We start from the raw sequence: 21,311 nt of genomic DNA, 5'->3' as shown, positions 1-21,311 counted from the left end.
AGTTTTGCATTACTGCTGCTATATGAATGCATAGAGCTGGAGTACTACAAGACAGCGTTTCCGGCATTTTATTGGCCTCCATATATAGTACGTTGTGATTTCGTCTTGTATTTTCTTTTCGTGTGTTAGTTTGTTTTTTAACTCATCTTCCTTCGGTTAGAAGGCGTAGTCAAAGTCGTTTCGAGAGATCCAAACTAGGGCGCACACCGTTCCGTTTGGGGATTTCACTCTGAAAGCGATTTGCACCGAACGTTACTTTCTTTCTCTTTCTTTTCTTTTTTTTTCTTTTTTTCATATTCATTTGCAGTGTAAGATTTTCCCGTCTTCCTCGAACATAATGCGCGCATCCGTCAATGTAATCCGCCAGATGACTCAGCCACTTCGTTTCTTGGGATCGGGAGTGCTTCTTAAGTTCCTTATTTCGAGCACGCGCGGCCGAAGCCTCGCCCGGTTCTGAGAAATATTATCCCGCTGTTCAGAACTTCGCGCGTACGTGCGTGCGTGCTAGGGAAAGCACTTGAACGTGGCATCGACGCGACACGAATGGCGGCGGGCCGAGCTTGGCGCGATTTCGTACGTGTAAGACCTCAGCAAACGCTTTCTACTTGTTTTTCTATCTCTTCCCCTCACTACCCCAAGTCGTTAGAGTGAGATGTATCTGTCTTTCGTTTGATTGTTTCACGAGAGAAGTGGAAAGAAAAGTGTTCGGTGGGAACGTACGGAAAACCTCGGACGGCGCAATTCTTTATCCCACTGGAAAGCGCAGGAACCAACCAAGTAACTGCGGAAACAAAAATCTGGAGTGACGGTGTGAGCTGACGTGGAACAAGCGAACCGTTTGACTCGAGAAAGGGGAGGTGAAGAGGAGGGTAACGGCGCCACTACACGAGCCATTAGTTACTCCCGACCTAGCACGCTAACGGTGCGCCTTTTAATTTGTTTTTACCTTTCTTTTTTTCACATTGAAGCAGGGGTTGACATCTAGGCTGGCGCACTCGTTTCTGCCTGCCTAAGCTTCGGTGCGCACTCCCAGCTGCACACGTTGCTTCTTTTGTTTCGCTTTGCTTTGGCATTTCTTAGGACTGCTACGTTTGAGCTACGTGTGTATGTATACACTAAGACTTCTACGGGTTTGTTTTATTTTCTGTTCTTAGAGTTCAGGTATGTCGTGGCAACGAAAGCGTTATTTGTGGGATCCCTCGTCCCGTTATACTGTGCTCCGTGCTTTACTAATGTGCCAGCTTACTCGCGCGCGCCCGTGCGCGTGCCCGCGCGTGCCACGCGCGCGCGTGCGCGCGTGTGTGTGTGTGTGTGTGTGTGTGTGTGTGTGTGTGTGTGTGTGTGCGTGCGTGCGTGCGTGCGTGCGTGCGTGCGTGCGTGCGTGCGTGCGTGCGTGCGTGCGTGCGTGCGCGCACCCAGTTTCTAACACAGTCGCGCTATTTTACATTACTACGGATGACATATTGTTGCCCTTACGACAGCTTGCACAGTGCCGTTGGAGATACGTTGGCGGTGATATTAACGCATATAGCTTAACACTGCATTGGAGCTTGACAAGAACGTCGTGGTCGCACAGTCATCAGGTGAGGTCACAGTAGTCGAATTATTTATTTATGAAAAATGCTTTCAGAGCCTGAAGGCACTACAGAAAGAAGCCGAGAAAAAAAAAACGAATAAAAAAACGGGGTAGCTTGCACTAGTGGCGCAAGGCTAAAGACACAGCGGAGCTGATCGGTTCCTAGCTGGTCCTGGCTATACGAAGTGATGCTAAGTTATACGAAGTAATGCCAAGTGATGCTAAGTTATACGAAGTGAATAAGCATTTGCTCGGGGTCCGTGGCATCCGGGAATGCCTCGCGAAGCACTTGCAGTCCGAGCACACGTATAGGGGAAGTGGGGCGAAAGCTATGCACAGTGTACGGGCGGCGCGCAGCAGACGACACGCCGGGATGACGTCACGGCGCATGCGCAGTAGCGCGCAGCTGGTGGGAGCTCTGCCGAGCCGCCGCCAGAGGCGTGTGCTGCAGTCACGGATACCGCGAGCGTTCGGCGCTAATGCGGGGAAACGGGGAAGCGAGGATGGCGTCGGCAGCACCACTGCGAGATGCCTCGTTGGTGCTGCTACAATTTGTTTCTTTCTCTCTCTCCCTCTCATTTTCTCTTTCTCCCGAGCATAGCGCGCGACGCGCGCATGCTCTCATTCCCTCTCCTTAACGTCCCATGTCAAGGCAACATGTGCAAGGCACGGAGAGGAGGCGAAGCACACGCCGCTCCGCGAGGTGGTTGCTAGGCAACGCAGTGGTAGGCGGCACACATTACTGCCGGCTTAAACAGCGCCGCTGTTAGAAAAAAGAAAGGCACAGTGCCGTTGGAGACAGCCGCATGGCGATAACGGTCATCTCCGTGCCGCGCGCTCTATACTAAAATATCAGCGCTTGCCTTTTGCATTCACGATGTTGCGGCGTTTTTTTTTTATTTATTTCTTTCTCCTAGTCCAGAAACACTTACGGTCGATGCATCGCCCTGTGCTTGTTAAAAAAAAGGGAAAGAAAAACGGGAATAAATATCTTATGCAGATTGCGTTTTTCACTTATCCGCTGTGCGACAACCTGCAACTTCCGATCTGTGCTGAGTCTGCAGCGAGTTTTCATTTTCCCGTGATCTCTCGCTTGGTCGTACGCTGAAATCGCACGCCCTTTTGCAGTGTGCGCCGCGATTCGCTTCCTGGAGTTCATTTCTCGTGACTGCCTGCGAGTGCTCGAAAGCAATTGGGCCGCGCAGAGGTGCGAGACCCAAACAACACGTAATTAGCGCGTCGTATGTCCCTGGTCGTTCGCGGCACCACTCTCCCTTTATATATCGCTCTCTTTCTCTGTTTTTAATAGAAAGAAATTTTTACAGAAGGAAGACAAAAGCATTTAGTGTTTCGCGAGTGTGACTTTGTTTCCTCCTTTCTTTCCCTCACTCTTACCCCACTCCATTTAACAAGTGTTTTCCGGGTCCACCAAACTCACTGAGACGTATTTCCGTCACGGAAATACGTCATAGAACATAATACAAAGAAAGAAACCAGAAGAAAAAGTTCCACAAACATGCAAAATTTGGGAATCGAACCCACGACCTCTCGGTCCGCGACGATAGATCGCCGAGCGTTTAACCCATTGCGCCACAAACGCATTCGCAGAGAGCTACACAGACGCGCCTTATATATCTAACACTCCTCCGTGTACCCGCGCTCTTGCTCGGGGCGGTGCCGCCGCCTACGAGCAGAAAAGAGAAGTACTGCATTATGACACTAAAGCCCGGGATACATGGAGCGAACTTTCTCGACGAACTTCACGCGTCAAGTAACGACGCGGCGACACGACGCAGGATGTTTGCTGTGTTGCAATACATGCGGCGAACGCCGCCGCGCGTTGGCCGCCGTGTTGGCGGCGGTCCCGGCCGCCCGCTTCGAACTGAATTTGGCGTTGTCCTTGTAGAATTCACTTAGTTGGAAGCAAATGACTGCGTAAACGGCTTTCGCTTAGTCTCAGGCCGCTTCGACGACAGAGTATTATGGATAACCTTGAGTAGTTTTCGAGATCGCTTCTCGTTTCGAACGCGTCTAAGCCTAGCGAAAGAAATATCCGATGCCAACGTCATCTATCGGGGAAGTCGGGAGATAGGCATGACGACAGCATGTGGCCTCTGAGATCAGAAGATTTCTGTTGAAGGTTGTTGTAGAGAGCTTGCACTGCTTGTCTGTTTCCTCGCAGATCAGCGGATATGGGATGTACAAATACAACGCGATTCCTGAGAGATCATACTAGGAACTACTCAATCGGTGCAGAGACATGCAGACACGGCAACACCAACGCGATTGCAGACGACGCGAAAAGGCGCGCGCGCGCGAAACACCAGCATGCATTGCGACCGGAACTAGTGCCTCCTGATTGGCTGTCGTCCACCGCTGCGCGCTAGACGCTTCCGGCGGCGGCGTTCGCCCGACGAAAATGTTTGGACAGGCAGATCGGCTGCGGACGGCAAATTTCTTGACGCCGGCCGTCGGACGTTCGCCGCCCGACGAAGTTCTTCGCTCGGACGCCGGTTATTCGCTCCATGTATTCCGGCCTTAACGCGCACCGACAGTGAACGCTTCGGTGGTCTCAGCACTACGACGCCTCGATGCCAGCATTCGAAGGGACGCTGGCAAAGAAATTTACTCAGCACAGCGGAGCGTGGCCTCCGCAATTAGCTCTGAAGTTTCTGAGTTGATCGCGGAGGCTGCACGAAATTTGACTCGGTGACATTTTACGTGCTTTGTCTTGCGCGTTGTATTAGTGTGCGTTACGTGCTTCGTCTTTCGCGTGTGCTACTGCAGCGTAGTGCAGCTTTATCCCTCTTTCAGCGTGGGTGCATCAACGCCTAAGGGCGCTTTAGCCACAAAACACCAATAGACTCACTCTTACTGTGAAGACCCACTCCATACCGATTCCTTTTCTTTTTTTCCCTCGCCCCCGTTCCCAATGTGAAACCGATTTTGCCGGCACCGGGGGGTCTTGTTCTACACCGGCGCTTTGTGTGCTTACCGTCTTTCTGTACAAAATTTTCTTTCTGTCCTCTCTTTCTATTTCACTCAGTGCACACAAAGACTCACTTGCAGCGTTTAGCCCCTCTATTGAGCGCCCAGATGTGGTGTTTACTTGAAGGAATTTTCGTTCCTGATGTCCTTGTCTTTTCTCTCTCTCTCTTTCTCGGCGCAGGGGCATATGGAACGTGCCTCTCGTGAACGGGGCGTACCTGATCAATGGTTCGCTGGTCAAGTCGCGCGAGAAATTCCCATCTTTCATCAACGGTCTCCTGGATCCCGACATGGCCTTCTGCAAGAACATGCGCGACAAGGTACGGGTCCGAAGGCACCACCTGACCTCCCCCCACCTCTCTCTCTTTTCTTTTTTTATCTTTTTTTAATCCATTTATCGACTCGAATTTTATTTCTTTTCTGCCCTGACGCTGTCGTCCGTTTATTGTGCCTGCTACTTTATGTTCCACTGCCATATCTGCCTCTTTGTTGTTTATAGCGATTCCGTAGACGGACGACGTTTGTGCCGCCGCGTTGGCCTCTCGCTCGGTATTTCTTCTTCTTTTTTCTTTTTTAATGACAGTGTCTTTCTCAGCGAGCAACCCCCAATTTTTTCTTATCGGATATGTGCTTTTCTAACCTTGTTCGTGGGGCCGATCGCGAAGATAGTGCAGTTTAAAAGTGTATGCCAATCACGAAGGTAGTGCCGTTTAATAAGTGGGCCGTTCCCGTGGGTATGTGTAGTCTAAATAGTGCCGCAGAAAAAGCAAGCAGTCTGCCGCTGCTCCTACTTACCTAACAGTAGGTGTGACGCGCGCCTTATTCTCGCCCCCAACTAGGCTCAGGTAGACATTGTCTTTGATCGACTTCAACTAGAAGTTGAATCGCCATCCAACTTTTTAGAGCACAGCTCCTAGGCGCCTGTTCCTGCGTCGACGGCGGCGGCGTAACCGAGCGAACGAGCGCAGCGAAAGATGAAAGCGAATGCGGAGCGCAGCAGGGGATGAAAGGCACGAGGAGGAAAGTGGAGAGGAGGGTACAACGGGAACGATGAGGCGGAAAGCGGAGGAAGGTATGGCGAAAGCGTGAGAAGAAATGCGTAGTGCGGCGACGATGGAAACGAGATGGCGCCAGAGTAGTGCGCGTCGTCTGGGAGGTCTGTCGGCGGCGGCTGCTGTAAATCGCACCCAAGCATCCGCCCACACGCTGGCTCTCGCGATCTCCAGATTAGCAAGGCTGTCGCGCCACACTTCGCTCCGTTTGCAACGTGCCGCACGAGACAAACTGTCCGCGCCAGCCAACATATCGCGAAATGAAAACACGTATAGAGCTGCGCTCAAATTTCGCATTAGAGAGTATCGTAATCGTCGGTGAATTTTTTATTGCGATAGCAATTATATGGACACTCAAAGAGGATTTCTGCCGTCGGCGTCGCCGTCGCCGTGAGGTTCCGTATGACGTCAACGGCGATGAAACCGTCGCCGCGCGCCGGACGCTGTATGTGCGAGTGAAAGCGCGTGAGGGACGCGCGCTTTCACGAGGAGCGAACGCACGGCGGAGAACAAACACGCGTTCTGCGCCGTGCTCCCTGAAGGGCTGCAGAATTAAGCGCCTCTTACCTCCTTTACAATCACCATATATATAGAGCAAACGCGCCTTCTTCCGACGCGCGAAAGGCGGGGGAGGGGGGGGGGGGAAGGGAGGCGACGTTTAGCTGCGGCACCAAGTGCGTATTTATGTAAAAACATTGTGAGGCGAGAAGGTAAAGACTTCCGACGCAGCTCGACGAGTTTCCCGTTCTGATCTCGTCGAAAACCTCCGAGCCGCCCCCAGAGGCCCTGGCAACAGTCACCAACGCCGCGCGCGTTCGGTGCGAACGCGGGCAAAACGGCGACGGCGTCGACAACAGTTTTGCGCGTTGCTGGTGCTGATGCATGTCCAAGTTTATACAGCTGATAAAACTACTATCCTTGCTCTGTATAGCTCTCTACTATAAGTTGCTATCGCAATTGATGCTTCGCCTTTCGGGTGAAATTGCGACATTTTCTTTTTTTCTCACCGAAAATTCGTGTCATATAAAAAGAAAAACGATCTTGCTTGATTACGCAAACAGCGTCGTGTTGTAAAAATATTGCGGGTCATTTATTACATTGGCCATTCCATTGGCCAGGCGCCGATAATTGCGAAATTATACTACATCGTCTCGGAGAAAGTAATTACGTTGGTTTTCGAAGCGGCCGAAGGAACGAGCGACCGTAAACTTGAGTAACAAGTTCGCGACTGCATTCTTGGCTTGATTATGAAAACAAGCTGCGTTTCTTTTTTTTTTTTTTAAGAGTGATAAGTCTTCAAGCGCTCGTGGCGTGTGAAATTCTTCAGTAATAAAATGTTTGGTCATCGTGAGAGACAACTTGTGGCGTAATTTTCGGAGATCGCTGGTCCCGTGGAAAATTTCTTATTGGTGATTTCGAAAACAGAAAAGCGCGAGGAATTCGATCTGCTTCCATTGTGCCTAGGATCGTACGCACTGCAGCATTTGCGGTTCCTAGGGACGCTCATATGCGTGGAGCGGCAAAGCTTTGTGGTGAGGCACAGCTTGACGCGCTCTTTTCGAAATTTTACAAGACCTCTCCATGTAAACGAATTTTCTCAGGTGCGTTTATAGAAGAGGCAAGAGACAACGTGTTTATTAGCTATCAGAGGGAATGTGTATTACTGACGCTGATACGAAATATCAGGGTTCAGTGGCAGATCGCGCTTGCGTGCATATTGCGATATTATGTCGATATTGCGACGAATGCCAGGACAAGTCAGGACGCGGCAGCAAATGTTTCTACAGGGCTATTTGTCGTCCTGACGTCACAAAAGGTATATCCTGTCGTACCGACAGCAATTTCTGTCGTAACCCTGACTTCTGGTTACCACAAGGCCAGTTGTGTTGCGGCGATAATTGACCTGCCGTGGTAGCACAGGGGCTGTGGCGTCAACCCTACCAGCTCATTGACTCTCTCAATGAGTTCGAGCAGGCACTCATTGTGGAGCTGGGACATGCTGAAGGTCAGAAAGAGCGTGGGCGTACCTAGCTGCTCGATCATTGCGAACACGTTTCTCTTCCTCTGCGCACAGTAGTACCCCACTAGTACGCCATCCTTGAGCTGCGCAAGTAAACTCCTGAGGAACGGAAAGTCCGAGTTGGACGCACTTTTCGCCGAAGCTGCGCCTCTCTAAGAGCTTCTTTGTTAGCTTCATAAGCCGGGGCCATCGATTCGATTCGTTGTAATGACGGTGCCGTGCTGGAGTTCGGTGCCGCGTTGTCGTGCTCAGACTCCGCGTGCAACATGAAAGAGCAGGCCTCGATACTCGATTAAACGGCCTGCCATATACGAGGAGGGCGGTAAAAGTCCGGTGCGGGCGTGAGGAGGAACGAAGAGGTGGCGCGTTGCTGTCCGGCGATTGGACATCAACTCTCGTGAGAAACTTGCTTTTGAATCGCTGTTCATACGAAAAAAATGAAAAAACACTATCCGGCGTTCCGCGACCGAGGTGCCCGGATTTTCTTACGCGTCACCTGGCTCGAGTGCAGGTAATACGCGAAAATCAGAGACGAGAGTCGAATGGCGAAACTCGAATGACAAAGGTGCCGCGACCACGAGGGCATCGAGAACACAAGCATATGTCCAGCGGCTCAAGTTGGTAGGCAACGTCGGCACCGTGGCGTAGGAGGCTGATAGATAGATAGATAGATACGCTCAAATTGCCTGAAGTTGCCAAAGAATGCTTCTCATTAAAACAAATAGCAATAATAAAGAAATTTAAATATTAATGTAGCTCATTCTACTTGGAAACTCCTAGTACGGTGGTGTTATACTCGCGGACAAATTTCTTTGGCAATGAAAGGAAACCTATGGAGGCAAAGCGCTTACAAGCGGCAGCGCGTCTGAAAAAAGTACAACATTTTCATTCGCGTTAGTTTAAGCTGGGGAAGAGAAAACATAAACACTTTATTTACAACTGGTAAATAAGACAAAGCACACCAGTGAGTGTTGACTTATTTTGTGGCTTTGCCTATCTCTTGTCAGCAAACGCTAAACCGTCGCTCGCGGAAGCTGCGTCGATTCAGCGTCTGTTCCGAAAAAACAAAGGCGCTGTCAAACGCTGCCGGACTACTTGGCGCGGTAACACATGTTCAGAAGCTCCGGCCCCGAAGCTTTCTCTTCATTCCCACAGAAAGTCGTAACGAAAGGTAGCGAAACGGCAAGCGAGCTTTTCTGCATGGTACCTGTGCTCCGCGGGTGAAGCAACTTACAGGGCAGATGTTTGCTGTGTAATTGCTATTGGGAATATAGCGGTTCTTGTGCGCTGTAGAAACTATGTTTAACATGTTTTAACAGCTGTGCATATGTTTATTACAATTTAGTATTGATTTTTCTCGTGGTTAACTGATAAAACTATTCTTTTTCTGTTTTAGGGTATATTTATGTTCATGACAAACATGGATAACTACGGCCATCTCGTTAATGCTGAAACGTTCGACATCAGGCACAAGAACCCAGACTTCTATGAAATCTACAGCAATCAAAAGGTATGAAATTATGTCCCTACTCTGAATTTTTGAATGAGTAGAGTCTAAGATGCAGCTTATATTGAGTAGACTGGCATGTTCAAGACCATTTATATGCTAGTTTTCTTGAAAGCATGATGATTACTGGAGTGGTGGCAAAACATTTTTGCATTATTTCTTTGGATACCCTGGAGGACTGAAATAAACTAGAAAAGAGCATTACATCGCGCAGTATCAGCCCAACATGTGACCTCTGAGACTCAGCGTACTGGTCAAGAATGTTTGGTTCCCAGTATTTTTAGTCTGTGCACACTTGTTCAGTTGCCCTACTGCAGCTCTGCCTGCAGAGCAGGGGCACTAAAACTTACCACCCGCTCTGACATGATGATCATGTGTTGGGCCGATAAGTTTGGCTTCAATGGTGTTGCACAATGCTTTCTCCTGATTCTTTCCATCCTCCATGTTGGATACCACTGACATTGCGAGGTTACTTCTGATTTTTTAAGTTAATGGTAATAAACAATATTAGTAGCAACGTACTGCGTTAACAGTGCACAGGTTCTCCTTATATGTTAAGTAATAAACATTAAAGTTCTACTGATTAAGTGTTAGGCAAAACTGTGATTCACCATCACCATTGCTTATCAGTGCGTAAAGCACTGCATAAAGCTTATGAGCTTTGTTTTGCTTGATGTTATGCTGCTACTTTAAGCTTGCTAGTTCTTTTGGATGTTTTTGCATGTGTCAGTACATCATGTGGTGCATGCGAGAGATACTGTAATTTTCTAGTTGCTTGAAAACCATACCGGAGTTACTAGCAAAATTAAACCGATCTCTTTATTGTCAAAGCCAATTTTTTAAGCATTTTGTACCATTTGTCTTTCATACAACTAGTATTTCCTGATTTTCATGTGGAGTGCTCTACTTTCAGGACTGGGAACGGCGTTACCTTCATGAAAATTACACCAAAGTTCTTGATCCCAGCTACAAAGTTGATATGGTGAGGTCCATAAAATTTTGATACCTATCTCCATTTGTTATCTTTGTTTATTTTATTTGTTTCACATACCTTCAAAGCCCAAAGGCGATACAGAAAGGAGCAGGCCAAAAAACAAAAAAGTGCCTTAAGGGCAATAAAAGGCATGGTGTACAGAGACGTGAACATTGAGGCGGAAAAACTATTCTAGTCTACACTTGTCCTAGCTGTAAAGGCTTGTATGGCAAACAAGTACCTCAGCTTTCAGGCTCTGGTCTGTGTCAGATGATATATAATATGGGAGCATAAAAAGAGTGTAATTTAAAACTGGGCGGTAATCAAAAATTTGTGCAAAAGGCGTAGACAGGATCGCTTACAGCATGACGAAACATCGGCTAGATGTAACTCTAGCACAGCAGGAATTGCTTGACCTCATAAAGCCTACTGCACAATTCCGAACTCCTTCCAGTGCAAGTTTCATCTTTCTTTTATAGTGCAGTTCTTAAAAATTGGTAAGTGTGCTTATTCTGTCAAATTTTCATACATTCCAGCCTTGTCCAGATGTTTACTGGTTCCCTGTTGTCTCTGAGATCTTCTGTGAACATCTGATTCAGATAATGGAAAACTTTGGAAAGTGGTCCAGTGGCACGAATGAGGTAAGAGCATATTTCCACACTTTTGGATACACCGAGAGAAATGCAGTTTTAAGAAGCTTATTGGCTGTTTTTTAAAGAAAAAGAAATTTAGGGTTATTTAAATATTAAAAATTTTGAATCAAGTTGTATATAGATGTGGGGAGGTAATTGTTAAATATTGAATAAAGTAATGAATAAATATTGTATGGGGAAACAAGGACATAATAGGCAAAAGGGAGGGGAGAAAAAGCTGCTGATTGAGATTTCTTGGTTTGCATGTGGAGGCAAATTTATCATAAGACTGAATACCTAACTCTTGAATGGGATACAGTGGTAGAATTGCTGCATTTTCTATGAGCTGCAAAAATGAGAGAGAGAGAAAAGACTTTATTCCAGGTCAGACTAAGACCTATAGTAAAAATGAGAAACAGAAATACGATTGAACACAGTAAATGCATACGACCTGGTATGCCCACCAATTAAGTTCTGTTGACATCAAGGCGCTGTGAGAGATTTGCAATCCTTACTTTGCGTCTTATCTTCTGGTGACATGTTTTTCCAGGACGAACGACTTGCTGGTGGCTATGAGAATGTCCCAACTAGGGACATTCACATGAACCAGGTCGGCTTGGAACAGCACTGGCTTTTCTTCCTCAGGGAATACATCAGGCCTGTGCAAGAAAAAGTGTTTCTGGGATACTTTCATGATGTGAGTATCTTTCAGCATATTAGTGTAAACTATATGCATCTTCACTTTCACTCTGTACACTGTTGACTTTTGGTTGTGGATCAAGCTCGGTAAACAAATCAAAGTGGCTATAAAGAAGACAGAAATGTCCCACTCATTCTGTAAATATTTGTGATGCAGAAGCAGAGTTTTTTGAGTTACCACATAAATAAGCACTTCTCCTGTTGGAGAGAGCATTTATTGTATTATCAGTTTCAATTGCAAATGCATTTATGTGCAAACAGTCAATAACTCAAATTTCGCACCTTCTAAGCAAAGTCCTAAGAGGCAGCTTTGGGGCCAACTCCGATTTCCCCATTCAAATACATGTAAAACGCTGAAATGCTCTCATAACACAACTGCTGGACGAATTCCAAGGAAATTTATTGCATTTTAAAAAGAGAGCTAAAATTTAATCACTGTAGAAAGCAGAATTATGATTTAGGACCTCGAAATTTTGCAAAGATTGCCACAAATTGGCAAGTTTAAAAAAAATTGCACTACAAATTTACAAACCTGCAACTCTGCACAAAAAAAAAACAGATATGACAGTTCTGTGAACTGCATCTGGATCTTAAGTGGACAAATGTTATATATGAGTTTACAGCTTACATGAAGTTATTATGCTTACAAGAGTTTTGCAAAATTGATACTCACAAATTAGTGGTATATTTGAGAGCGGTGCATAATACATAAATTTTTTTACGCTTTGCATGTCGTAACCGGTGCAGTTTATGGAATTGTGATATGGTTATTTATTATTTATTAGTGAATTACAGAGTTGAAAACTTAGTAGTTGAGCCTTTTTGTAGCGTTAGCTACACTGGCCTAGCCAAGCCCCCATTTCGCGCGGCACATCAAGAGCCGTGCTGCGCATGCGCAAGGATCAGTGATGTCACACGGCTTGCGCACCGGAGCCACCGGAACCGGCACCTCTCGCGCACTCCGCCGCGCGCGACTCACCGCCGCCGGTCTGCGCATTCCAGAGGAGTGACGTCGTAGCCGTGGTAGACGCACTGGCGCCGGCACGCGCTCGCTGTGCAGTCGCCGTCTGACACTGCGCTGGAGCCGCTGCGCTTCTGACTGGTGTTTGCCAGTGTGGTATAGCCATGGAGAAGGAGAGCACAAATGCTGCTCAACAGCGCAGAAGAACGGAGAAACTTGACTCATCGGATCCCGAAGTAGTTGCCTGGCAATTAGCGGTTGAGCGTAGGAGGAATGAATACATGTGCCACATAATACGTATACCGCGTGTGTGTCATTGGAGCAGCAGTAAGCATGACAATCAAGCTAATCCTTGACAATCTAGACAACCAGGAAAGCTAAGAATAATCAGCTGAACCTTTGCTAACGCTACGTATATCCTGGCATAGCCGAGCTAAGCCACTGCAACTTTTTTTTTCTTAACTTTGTGAGTTTCAACGACTTCTGAAAAAAATCTACGGCCTATATAAATAAAACGAGCCTCATTAAGTTTGGTGCAGTAGATGACGTGCAACATGATTTATCTTTTTCCATGTATTTAGATTCAATCTCTCGAGGTAAAGCTTCTTCCTAAGGTTATAACACAGGTATTGAGAACATTTCTTCGTTTTTAACATTGCGGATTACAGAAAAGAACATTTAATACCTTCAAATTTGTGTCATGTGCTTTTCTTTTTTGGTTAGGCATAACAAACTTTCTAGAGGGTTTTACAGCATAAGCTGTTATGGGCTCATTCCAATAGCTGTTCCTGGTCGCGATGATTCCACCGCCGCCCCGTAGCCGCTATCGCCGGAAATGCGAAAAAAAGTACCCGCTCTCCGCCGGGATCGAACCCAGGCCCGCTGCGTGGGAGTTGGATACTTTACCACTGAGGCACACAAGCGCTTGCTATCACGCAGAAGAAAAATTCCCTTTATATGCGCCCTGCGCCTCTGCGCCTGCGCACATAGGCAGGCGCACACGACCCGATCCTCCGCCAGTATGGTGGCGCCATCTAGTTAACGTGCCTGCAACCGCCGTGTGCGACGAGATGCGATTCAGATGCAATGCAATTCAGACGAGGCGCGCAGTCAACACTATCCCGATGTTAGATGTGTGCCATGTATTCTGGGTACCTCTTCGGTACACGTTATGGCGTCTCCTCGCAAGGTACGAACCGCTGCTGAAGAAGCGAATCATAGAGCTACGTGCACGGCTACAACCAGGCATCATCGGGCTCAGCAGACTGCTGTGCAGAGAGCATTAGAAGCCGCATCTCCCCGTCGACGCCGACGCCGGGCGGACAGTTCAGATTGTTCGCGTCAAAATCGAGGCGAAGACACTTTGCTGTGAAGACCTTGTTGTGCGTGGTGCCGAAATTGGAACTACTCTTGCGCCGCTCAACCAGCTTACGCTGTGACTGTGCTGCGTGTGCCGCGCAGGCCTGTGACTTTTTGCTCACTAGCTGGGTCGCATAAACTGTCCCTATTTGAATGTGTTTTCCCCTTGCACATGAGTGTCATTTTCCACTTTTCAGCCTCCAAAGGCCATTATGAACTTTGTTGTTCGTTATCATCCGGAGGAGCAGTACTTCCTACGTCCACACCATGATTCATCAACATACACTATTAATATTGCTCTTAACAGACCTCGTGTGGACTACGAGGTAAGTGCATTCATAAAATACTATGCCTTCTTCTGATTTGTGGGCTATTTTCACACCTTCTTCCTCTAGTTTGCTTATGGTTTGTAATTGTCTGCACTTAATGTAATTCTGAGTTATAGTAAATCTGGGCATAATGAGTAGATGCTTACATGTACATGTGAGCATCTACTCCTTGTGCCCACAAATTTATGAAGTGTTCACCTTAACAATATAGATGACATGGACTGTGCCCCAGTAGGAATATTCTTGTCTTCTGCTATTGTACCTACATTGCACAGCTAAATATAGCCTTTTCAAATATTTCATGTTGCAAAAAATGTGTTTTCTAAAAACATTTTAAAATTTGAGCATGTTGCTCATACTAACATCCTATCACCAATACTTGGAGAAATGTCAATAATAATCATGATTTCAAATACTTCCTTTTTGATGCTTATAGTCTCTGTCAGGTCGGTGTGAATGTGTTGAAGGCTTTTCACCAGGCTGGGCTTTGCAAGCCAACAAACATGGGGAGTAGATCACATGGTGACGATCATTTCTGCAAAGTACTGCACCAATGTAGGCAGCAAAGACAGCGGAATGCCTGAACAGCTGAATATGAAAGTCTGTGTGTCTTTCACGAAGGAGCTGCTCTCCCCACTAGCACTGATGTCAGGGGCACTTCCTGTGAGTCACATGCACCACCTGCAGGGCACAAATAGCCAGCAGCAGTAGGAACTACTCAGAGGCTCCCACAAAACACAAATCCACCAGGGGAAGGGTGTTGTGCTGCAAATAAAGAAAAGAGAGAGAAAATAAATAAAGGAGGTGGGGATTATGACATAAACATTGTGTGGACGCTCAACATATGCGAGAAGGCAGGTGAGGGTTATCACTTGCGAACGCTAGTTGAGGCAATTGGAGAAAACGTCCACTGCAGAAAGGGTATCATGCCTCCTCGCACAATCCCTTACATTCCATTTGCTTCTATCTCCAGTATTTTTATACATCGTGCAAACCATATTATAATGCCGACCTCATAATCCATCACAGGTGAGGACAACAAAGGCACTGCTGAATTGTTAATGAACAGACTTGCTCAAGCGGTTGTAGCCTGAATTGGTATTTGTTGTACTGCAAGTGATGCTGTGCTGTGATAGCCTGCGTTGACAGTGGCGAGCTGGGATTTTGTGTCTGTGCTCCCTGCCTCTATCTCTCCGCTGTCTTATCTTTTTACCTCCCCCTCTCCCATTACCTAGTGTAGGGTTGGAAAAAATTTTTTTTAATCTGGTTAACCTGCCTGTCTTATCCCTTTCTTCTGTCATCCTCCACTATTTCTAAACCCTTCTTAAAAGTTCTTATGGTAGAACATTAACTGGACAGTCTTTGTTACTTCCAGTATATAACTAACATTTTCAACAGAGCCTGGTAAGGGGCCCTTTAATTAAAGTTGGCCAAATTTTGTGCAAACTCAAGTGCAAATTTATGTACATTTTATTCCAGGGTGGTGGCTGCCACTTTCTAAGGTACAACTGCAGCGTCATAGACCTGAAACGTGGCTGGAGCTTGATGCACCCTGGACGCCTGACGCACTACCATGAAGGATTGGCGGTTACAAAAGGGACGCGCTACATTATGGTCTCTTTTGTGGACCCTTAAAGACCCTTTCTTCATTTGCTGCAATGTGGCCATGTGCGCTTATACATTTAATATGAAGGGTTTAAGTTTTTATTCTTCTTCTGTTCAGTAAGTCTTATGAAATTGAAGTGCTTCTGAATCTTCACGATGGCTGCAACACACAGTACTCTGTGCAAGGTACATGAAGTCTGCTGACAGTTTACAGTTTTGTGAAATGTCTCTGGATCTTGTGATGAAGTCAAGCATTTTTTTTTTTTGCATAGTGATAGCGCTATCGCAGCAGCTTGTGGCCCTTTTGCAACGCTGGCCAGCATATTGAAGGAGCTCCGTCATCAGCATTTTTAACATGCCCAAGAAGGTGTCAGATGGCGTAAAAGAACTGTAAAATGAATGGATGTGGTGTGTGTGACAGCTATATAGCAAAGCCATATTTTTTTACACGTGCCTTCAACAGTCTCATGAAAAGCTGTTTGGTATAATGATGTGACTTGGAGCTGCCATGATCGAATGCCCTTGCTACTGTCATTTTTACTTGTACTTTTTTAAAGAATTCAAGATGAATGTGCAAGGTTTACCATGTTTTACTAGATGCACTGTGCTATGATGTGCTGTGTAGTTTTAAATCCTAGATTTTGCTCATGTTCTCATGTTTTTCATGTCATGAATCCTAGTTCTGAACAATTACTTTTTTCATTCTGGTTAATCACCATAAGCCAATTATTGCATCAAACTGCAGTCTTCATACAATTGCAGTTGCCGTCTTAGCATCATTGTTTGGAATAGTAAGTTGTGGGTTATGACATGTCTAGATGGCACTAACGTCTGCACTTGTTAAAGAGTAAGCAACCATCTTCTTTTTTCTTTAGTGCAATGTGGTTTAGACTCTCTTGGTCACTGTTTTATATGATGATTTTTATCATGGCTTCACAACCATTTGTTTGACTTACTAAAATGCCATCTCCTGCTATTTTATCCCTACTTTTATGAAGAACTTGTCTCTGAATTTAATTGCTGCTACTGCCATTTGTGCATCTAGTCAAACGTTTCACTTTATATGCTGTATAGTAGCACAATCAGCATGTCAAGGTAATGACTATTCATTGTCACAAAGTCTGTCTTGAGCAAGTACTGTTTCTTGGTGTGGGCTAGCTTTGTTCGATCTTTGCTGTGCATTTCTAGATTGCCTTCTTCCTGTAGAAGGGTTTGAATGATTTAATTGTAATGGTTTTTGAAAGGACAAATTTTTTTTTCATCATTCATGGTGCCTAAATTTTTTTGCAGTAAATTATTGTAATCTTAAGATGAACCTGGCATATTCATTGCCCCTTGACACACAGTAGTTTCTACGGAATAGTTAGAAAGGATTATCAACTTAGAGACAAAGCAAGCACCTGTTTATTCTTGTTTTAGGATGCTGGACTATGTCAGCATAACTCCATAAAAGGCTTCTTAATATTTCATCCCAAGTTGCTGCTTTTCTTGTTTTTATTTGACAAATTGCACAGAGCACAAGCACAATGATTGCATGTTAATGATATGTCTGCTTTCACTATATTTTGCAGAACATAAAGATTAAAAATGTCACTAAACAAGATAAAATTTTTTTATATTACCAGATTCTAGCAATATTGCTGACTTCAATCAACAAACTATATCGGTATGTGCAATGCTTTTTAATCGCTGTATTTTGCCACTCTATCAGACCTTTGCATGCATGCATGCATGCATGCATAATCCTGTGCTACATTTGGATCCGTCTGAAAAAATACTGCAAATTGTGGCCTGAAATAGTGCGTATAAAGTTGCAGTGTACAGAACTTGTCCTTATTCCACACGAGTGCTGTTATCTTCACTGGTACCCCACTGCAAAAGTCTTCAGAGCACGGGTTCTGAGAAAAAGCAAAATTTCATTGCAGCCAATGCATTTGCCCTTGAATCAGAATGTGTGGTGGATATTTCCACATGCAACTATCACTTTGCTTATTGGATTTCCAAAGTGAGTGGTCAAGTTGCGAGGAAATTTCATTTTTATGCTTATTCCATGCTCTGAACACTTTTGCACTCAGCTGTATATTTTTTACATATAAACATGTTAGGAGTGCGCTGTCACTTATGAACACAATAGCTGTGCATGTTTTAAAAGTGCCAAACTGCCACAATGACGTTTCATTTTACACTTTCAACTTTTTGAGGCCCTATTTATATGTCGCCATTCTGTCTTATGTGTTTTCAAGCTGCTTAAGCTTTTCGGTTATGCTTGTTTAGCCTGCATTTGTTATCTTTTCTCTCGATATAGTCTAGTCTTTTACCAGTGCTGAAACTGTACTCAGAAAAAAAAAAGAACAGTACTGAATCATTGTTGGCTAGTTTACTACAGCATGTATTTTGATGTTGGTTTGAGAATACTAACTTTTTTTCTTGTATACCCTGGATCCAACCAAGAACTTTGTAGTAAACTTTACGGTGTCTGCCACTTACTTTTAACTCAGTGTACATCTTTGGCCCGACTATCATGCAGGTGTGTGTCTTAGTTCTATGGCAGAGAATTTCTTAGTTGCATACAGTGCAGAAGAATGTGTTGCTGAATGTTGCATGTATCCAAAGACATAAGTGTACTGCTTTTTTTGCTGCACCAATGCTTTATGTTGGTGTTTGCCGCTGTTTACCTTTTTTTTTTTTGCTCTAGTGGCTTGTTGTAGGTGCCAATAATCTTTTGCAATCACTGTTTAGCCCACGTCCCTAGCAACACCGTTAGTGGGCCTATGTAGGTATTGTGTGGCACCTACATTGTCCATTGTTGGGCAGTGTTGCACAATGTTGGGCTTACATTGGCTCAGCTTGCTCTGCTGCAGGGGATGATTCTTCGGACTTAATTTGTAGCCAGTACTTGAGCACACTTGTGGTTGAAAAACTGCTTGAAAAAGTATTTTGTACAAACAATAAACAGTTTTTAGAACACCTGCGTGCACCTTGTCATACTTTCTTAGGGCTCACTTCAGCTAGGCTTGCTCAAATTATAATGAAATGATGGATATACTTATGAAATTTGAAATATCTTCCGCTGATTACTGCTCTGTTATTGCTAAAATTTCACATTTTTTGGTCCCCGTTGTTCAATGAAGCACGTGCCATCATTGAATGCCTTATTACGTAAAGAATATAGGAAACACCTCCGTTGTATATGGACCTTGCAATTGTAGAAGTGAGCTGCTTAAAAGACTGGTTTCACCGCCAGTCTGTAACTGAAATTCTGGACAAAGCAGACAAAGAAGGTTACCAAGTGTTTTATGAAACAATGTGAACAAAGAATAAAATATAGTTGCAAAATTTTAGAGAGAACTAAAGAGCGGCAAGCGAAAATTTCAATTTTAATGATCAGAACGTTAATGCGGAAGTGATCATAAATTTCCAGCGTTCTTTGCCCAACAAACTGCATTTGCATGTACTGTAGACCATCCCTGCCCCAGCAAACCGGCTTATAGTGCAGGTCACTTTGAGCTACAAGGTAGCGTGTCAGCGAGCGCATCTCTGTTCCACGTTATCAGACAATAGATCACAACCTGATGGCTGTATATAGAGTCGCCTCATAGATATCTAAAGTGCATTAGAACCTGCTAATTAAAGAGCACACGGTATTCAACGGTTTCGTTATTTTAGCGCATTAGGTGTTGCATGTACGAACGTCGGCGGAACACGCGGAGCATAGCCAAATAATCGCTTGCGCACTTAGAACAAATTAATGCCTACCACAAATATTCGAACTCGTGTCTCTGGCGATTTGTAGTTCGGTGCGGGACGCGGTAACTACTGCGCTATTGCGCAGCAATTGATTTACACGCCTACGCTGGATGGAAGGTGCTTAAGGACACAATCCCCTGACACGTCCATGCAGATTCGAGAGTGCACGAATGTCAGTTGAGTAGAAACGGTTGGTGTAGCATAGGAAACAATCCTCTGATACAGCCTTGCAGATTCGAGATTGCACGTACGTCATGTTGGGTAAAATCGGTTGGTGTAGCATAGTTCAAATTCTGGAAGACCAGCGCTTAAACGAAATACACAAAGAAGAACGACACAGTGTACGTGTGTCGTTCTTTGTGTATTTTATGTAAGGGCTGGTCTTCCGGAATTTGAACTATGCACGTATATGTTGAGCAAGCAGTCTTGGGAACGTGTGGAAATCCGCAAAGAGTCGTTAGTCCCCCTTTCACTTGCGGGCGGAACACGGGCACGTTATGGGCTGGGGTGAAAGAAGGAATGGGCCGCAGCTTTATTCAATGAGCTAGACGTGGACAAACGCATATGGAACTTGCGAGCTGCGCTGGAGCAGCTCGGGAACCCTCCAGCACTTCCTTTGGCACTGACAAAGCCTGGCTTCATTCCCGTATCGCCAATTGCGAAAGCCTCGCGACACACAAACAAGCAAATTTCTTAACGCTGCAAGTAGGAAGCTCACTAGAATGAGCAGCCTAGTTGTCAGGTTTTCTGGGTTGGCACGCAGAGAACTGGTCACAATAAGCTACCGCATCGAGAGTATCCGAGTTTATTCGGTCGCATATAGCTCTGCAGCAAGCCCGTGTTCACCTACTCGGATTCATAGGCTCACTCGCGCTCAGCGGTGGTCACTAACGTTCATACTCGTGTACATTGACATATCGTCGCCCCTCACTCACACTGATGCCAACTCCTACTTACTTATTCACCCACGCTTATCTCTACGCACACCTACCAGTTACTCAGTCTTGTTCATAACCTCACCTAGCTACACTTTTCAGTACTTACTGACGTTTGAACACAGTGTTGAACGTGATTGACACAAAACGCGTTTGAAGAATTCTTGCAAGAGATTCATGCATTTTGCCCGCAAATACATACTTTTGGTTGGAAAACCACACAGTAAGTGCTTTAGTGACAGAAGCGGCTGTTGCATGGAACTCCTGACTTATGCCACCCGACAACTCCCGTCTCAATTGCAGGAAGCTTTTCAACACGCCAGAAGGTTTTTAAAGCTTGACCGATTGATTAGTTTTGATCACCTGCAGTTATTTATTGTACATTGTACACGAAGCCTGCCTGCATTGCGGCCCCATCGGATTGCAGCCGCCGCAGGCAGCAATCGAATCGCGGCGACCTAGTACACAGAAGCAAAACGCCATTGAGCCACCTGGGCGGGCCCAATCTAAAATTTCCCATCGGCAAGCTGCTTCGTGCAAGCAGCGCCCAGAATAATGCCCCGTCGTGTCCATGACGTTTTGCAACTTTGGTAAGAAAGTGTTGGAGGGTGTCATCAGTACATGAACAACTGATTAACGCGTGTTCTTAAGTCTTTATTTTTGTGAATATTCAAATGAGTGCCTTGCCGAACGAGCATATTGGCTTCTATCCATGAATTTGTTCGTGCGCATTAAGTGTGAGCAAAAACTGAATCAGCCAATCGCGACACCGAAGGAGCGAATGTAAGTATAAGAGCGCTTCTTGGGAAATGGCATTGACAAGTCATAATAGCAAACTATAGATGACAGCGGTCGCAAATGGCCAGTGGCTAAGAGTTCCCGTGAACTAAAATTCCTTGCATGTCGGCTAAAAGTAGCAATTAATCTA

The 21,311-nt window shown here is 45.5% G+C and overlaps 1 protein-coding gene across 2 annotated transcripts in view; it reads left to right on the top strand.

The window, feature by feature from the left end:
* Nucleotides 1-18,650, top strand: part of LOC119446574 (procollagen-lysine,2-oxoglutarate 5-dioxygenase) — a 157,506-nt gene extending 138,856 nt beyond the window's left edge. For both annotated transcript variants that reach the window (XM_037711043.2, XM_037711042.2), the window contains 7 exons: nucleotides 4,746-4,884; nucleotides 9,033-9,146; nucleotides 10,057-10,125; nucleotides 10,653-10,757; nucleotides 11,299-11,445; nucleotides 13,965-14,093; nucleotides 15,576-18,650. In XM_037711043.2, the coding sequence (XP_037566971.1) occupies nucleotides 4,746-4,884; nucleotides 9,033-9,146; nucleotides 10,057-10,125; nucleotides 10,653-10,757; nucleotides 11,299-11,445; nucleotides 13,965-14,093; nucleotides 15,576-15,731 (859 nt within the window). In that variant the 3' untranslated portion in view covers nucleotides 15,732-18,650. The remainder of the gene's footprint in view (nucleotides 1-4,745; nucleotides 4,885-9,032; nucleotides 9,147-10,056; nucleotides 10,126-10,652; nucleotides 10,758-11,298; nucleotides 11,446-13,964; nucleotides 14,094-15,575) is intronic.
* Nucleotides 18,651-21,311: the final 2,661 nt, after the last annotated feature.

Source organism: Dermacentor silvarum, chromosome 3, assembly GCF_013339745.2.
Source record: "Dermacentor silvarum isolate Dsil-2018 chromosome 3, BIME_Dsil_1.4, whole genome shotgun sequence".
Taxonomy (NCBI): domain Eukaryota; kingdom Metazoa; phylum Arthropoda; class Arachnida; order Ixodida; family Ixodidae; genus Dermacentor; species Dermacentor silvarum.
Note: the sequence above shows the minus strand (reverse complement) of the source record. Positions and strands in the feature narration are given on the sequence as shown.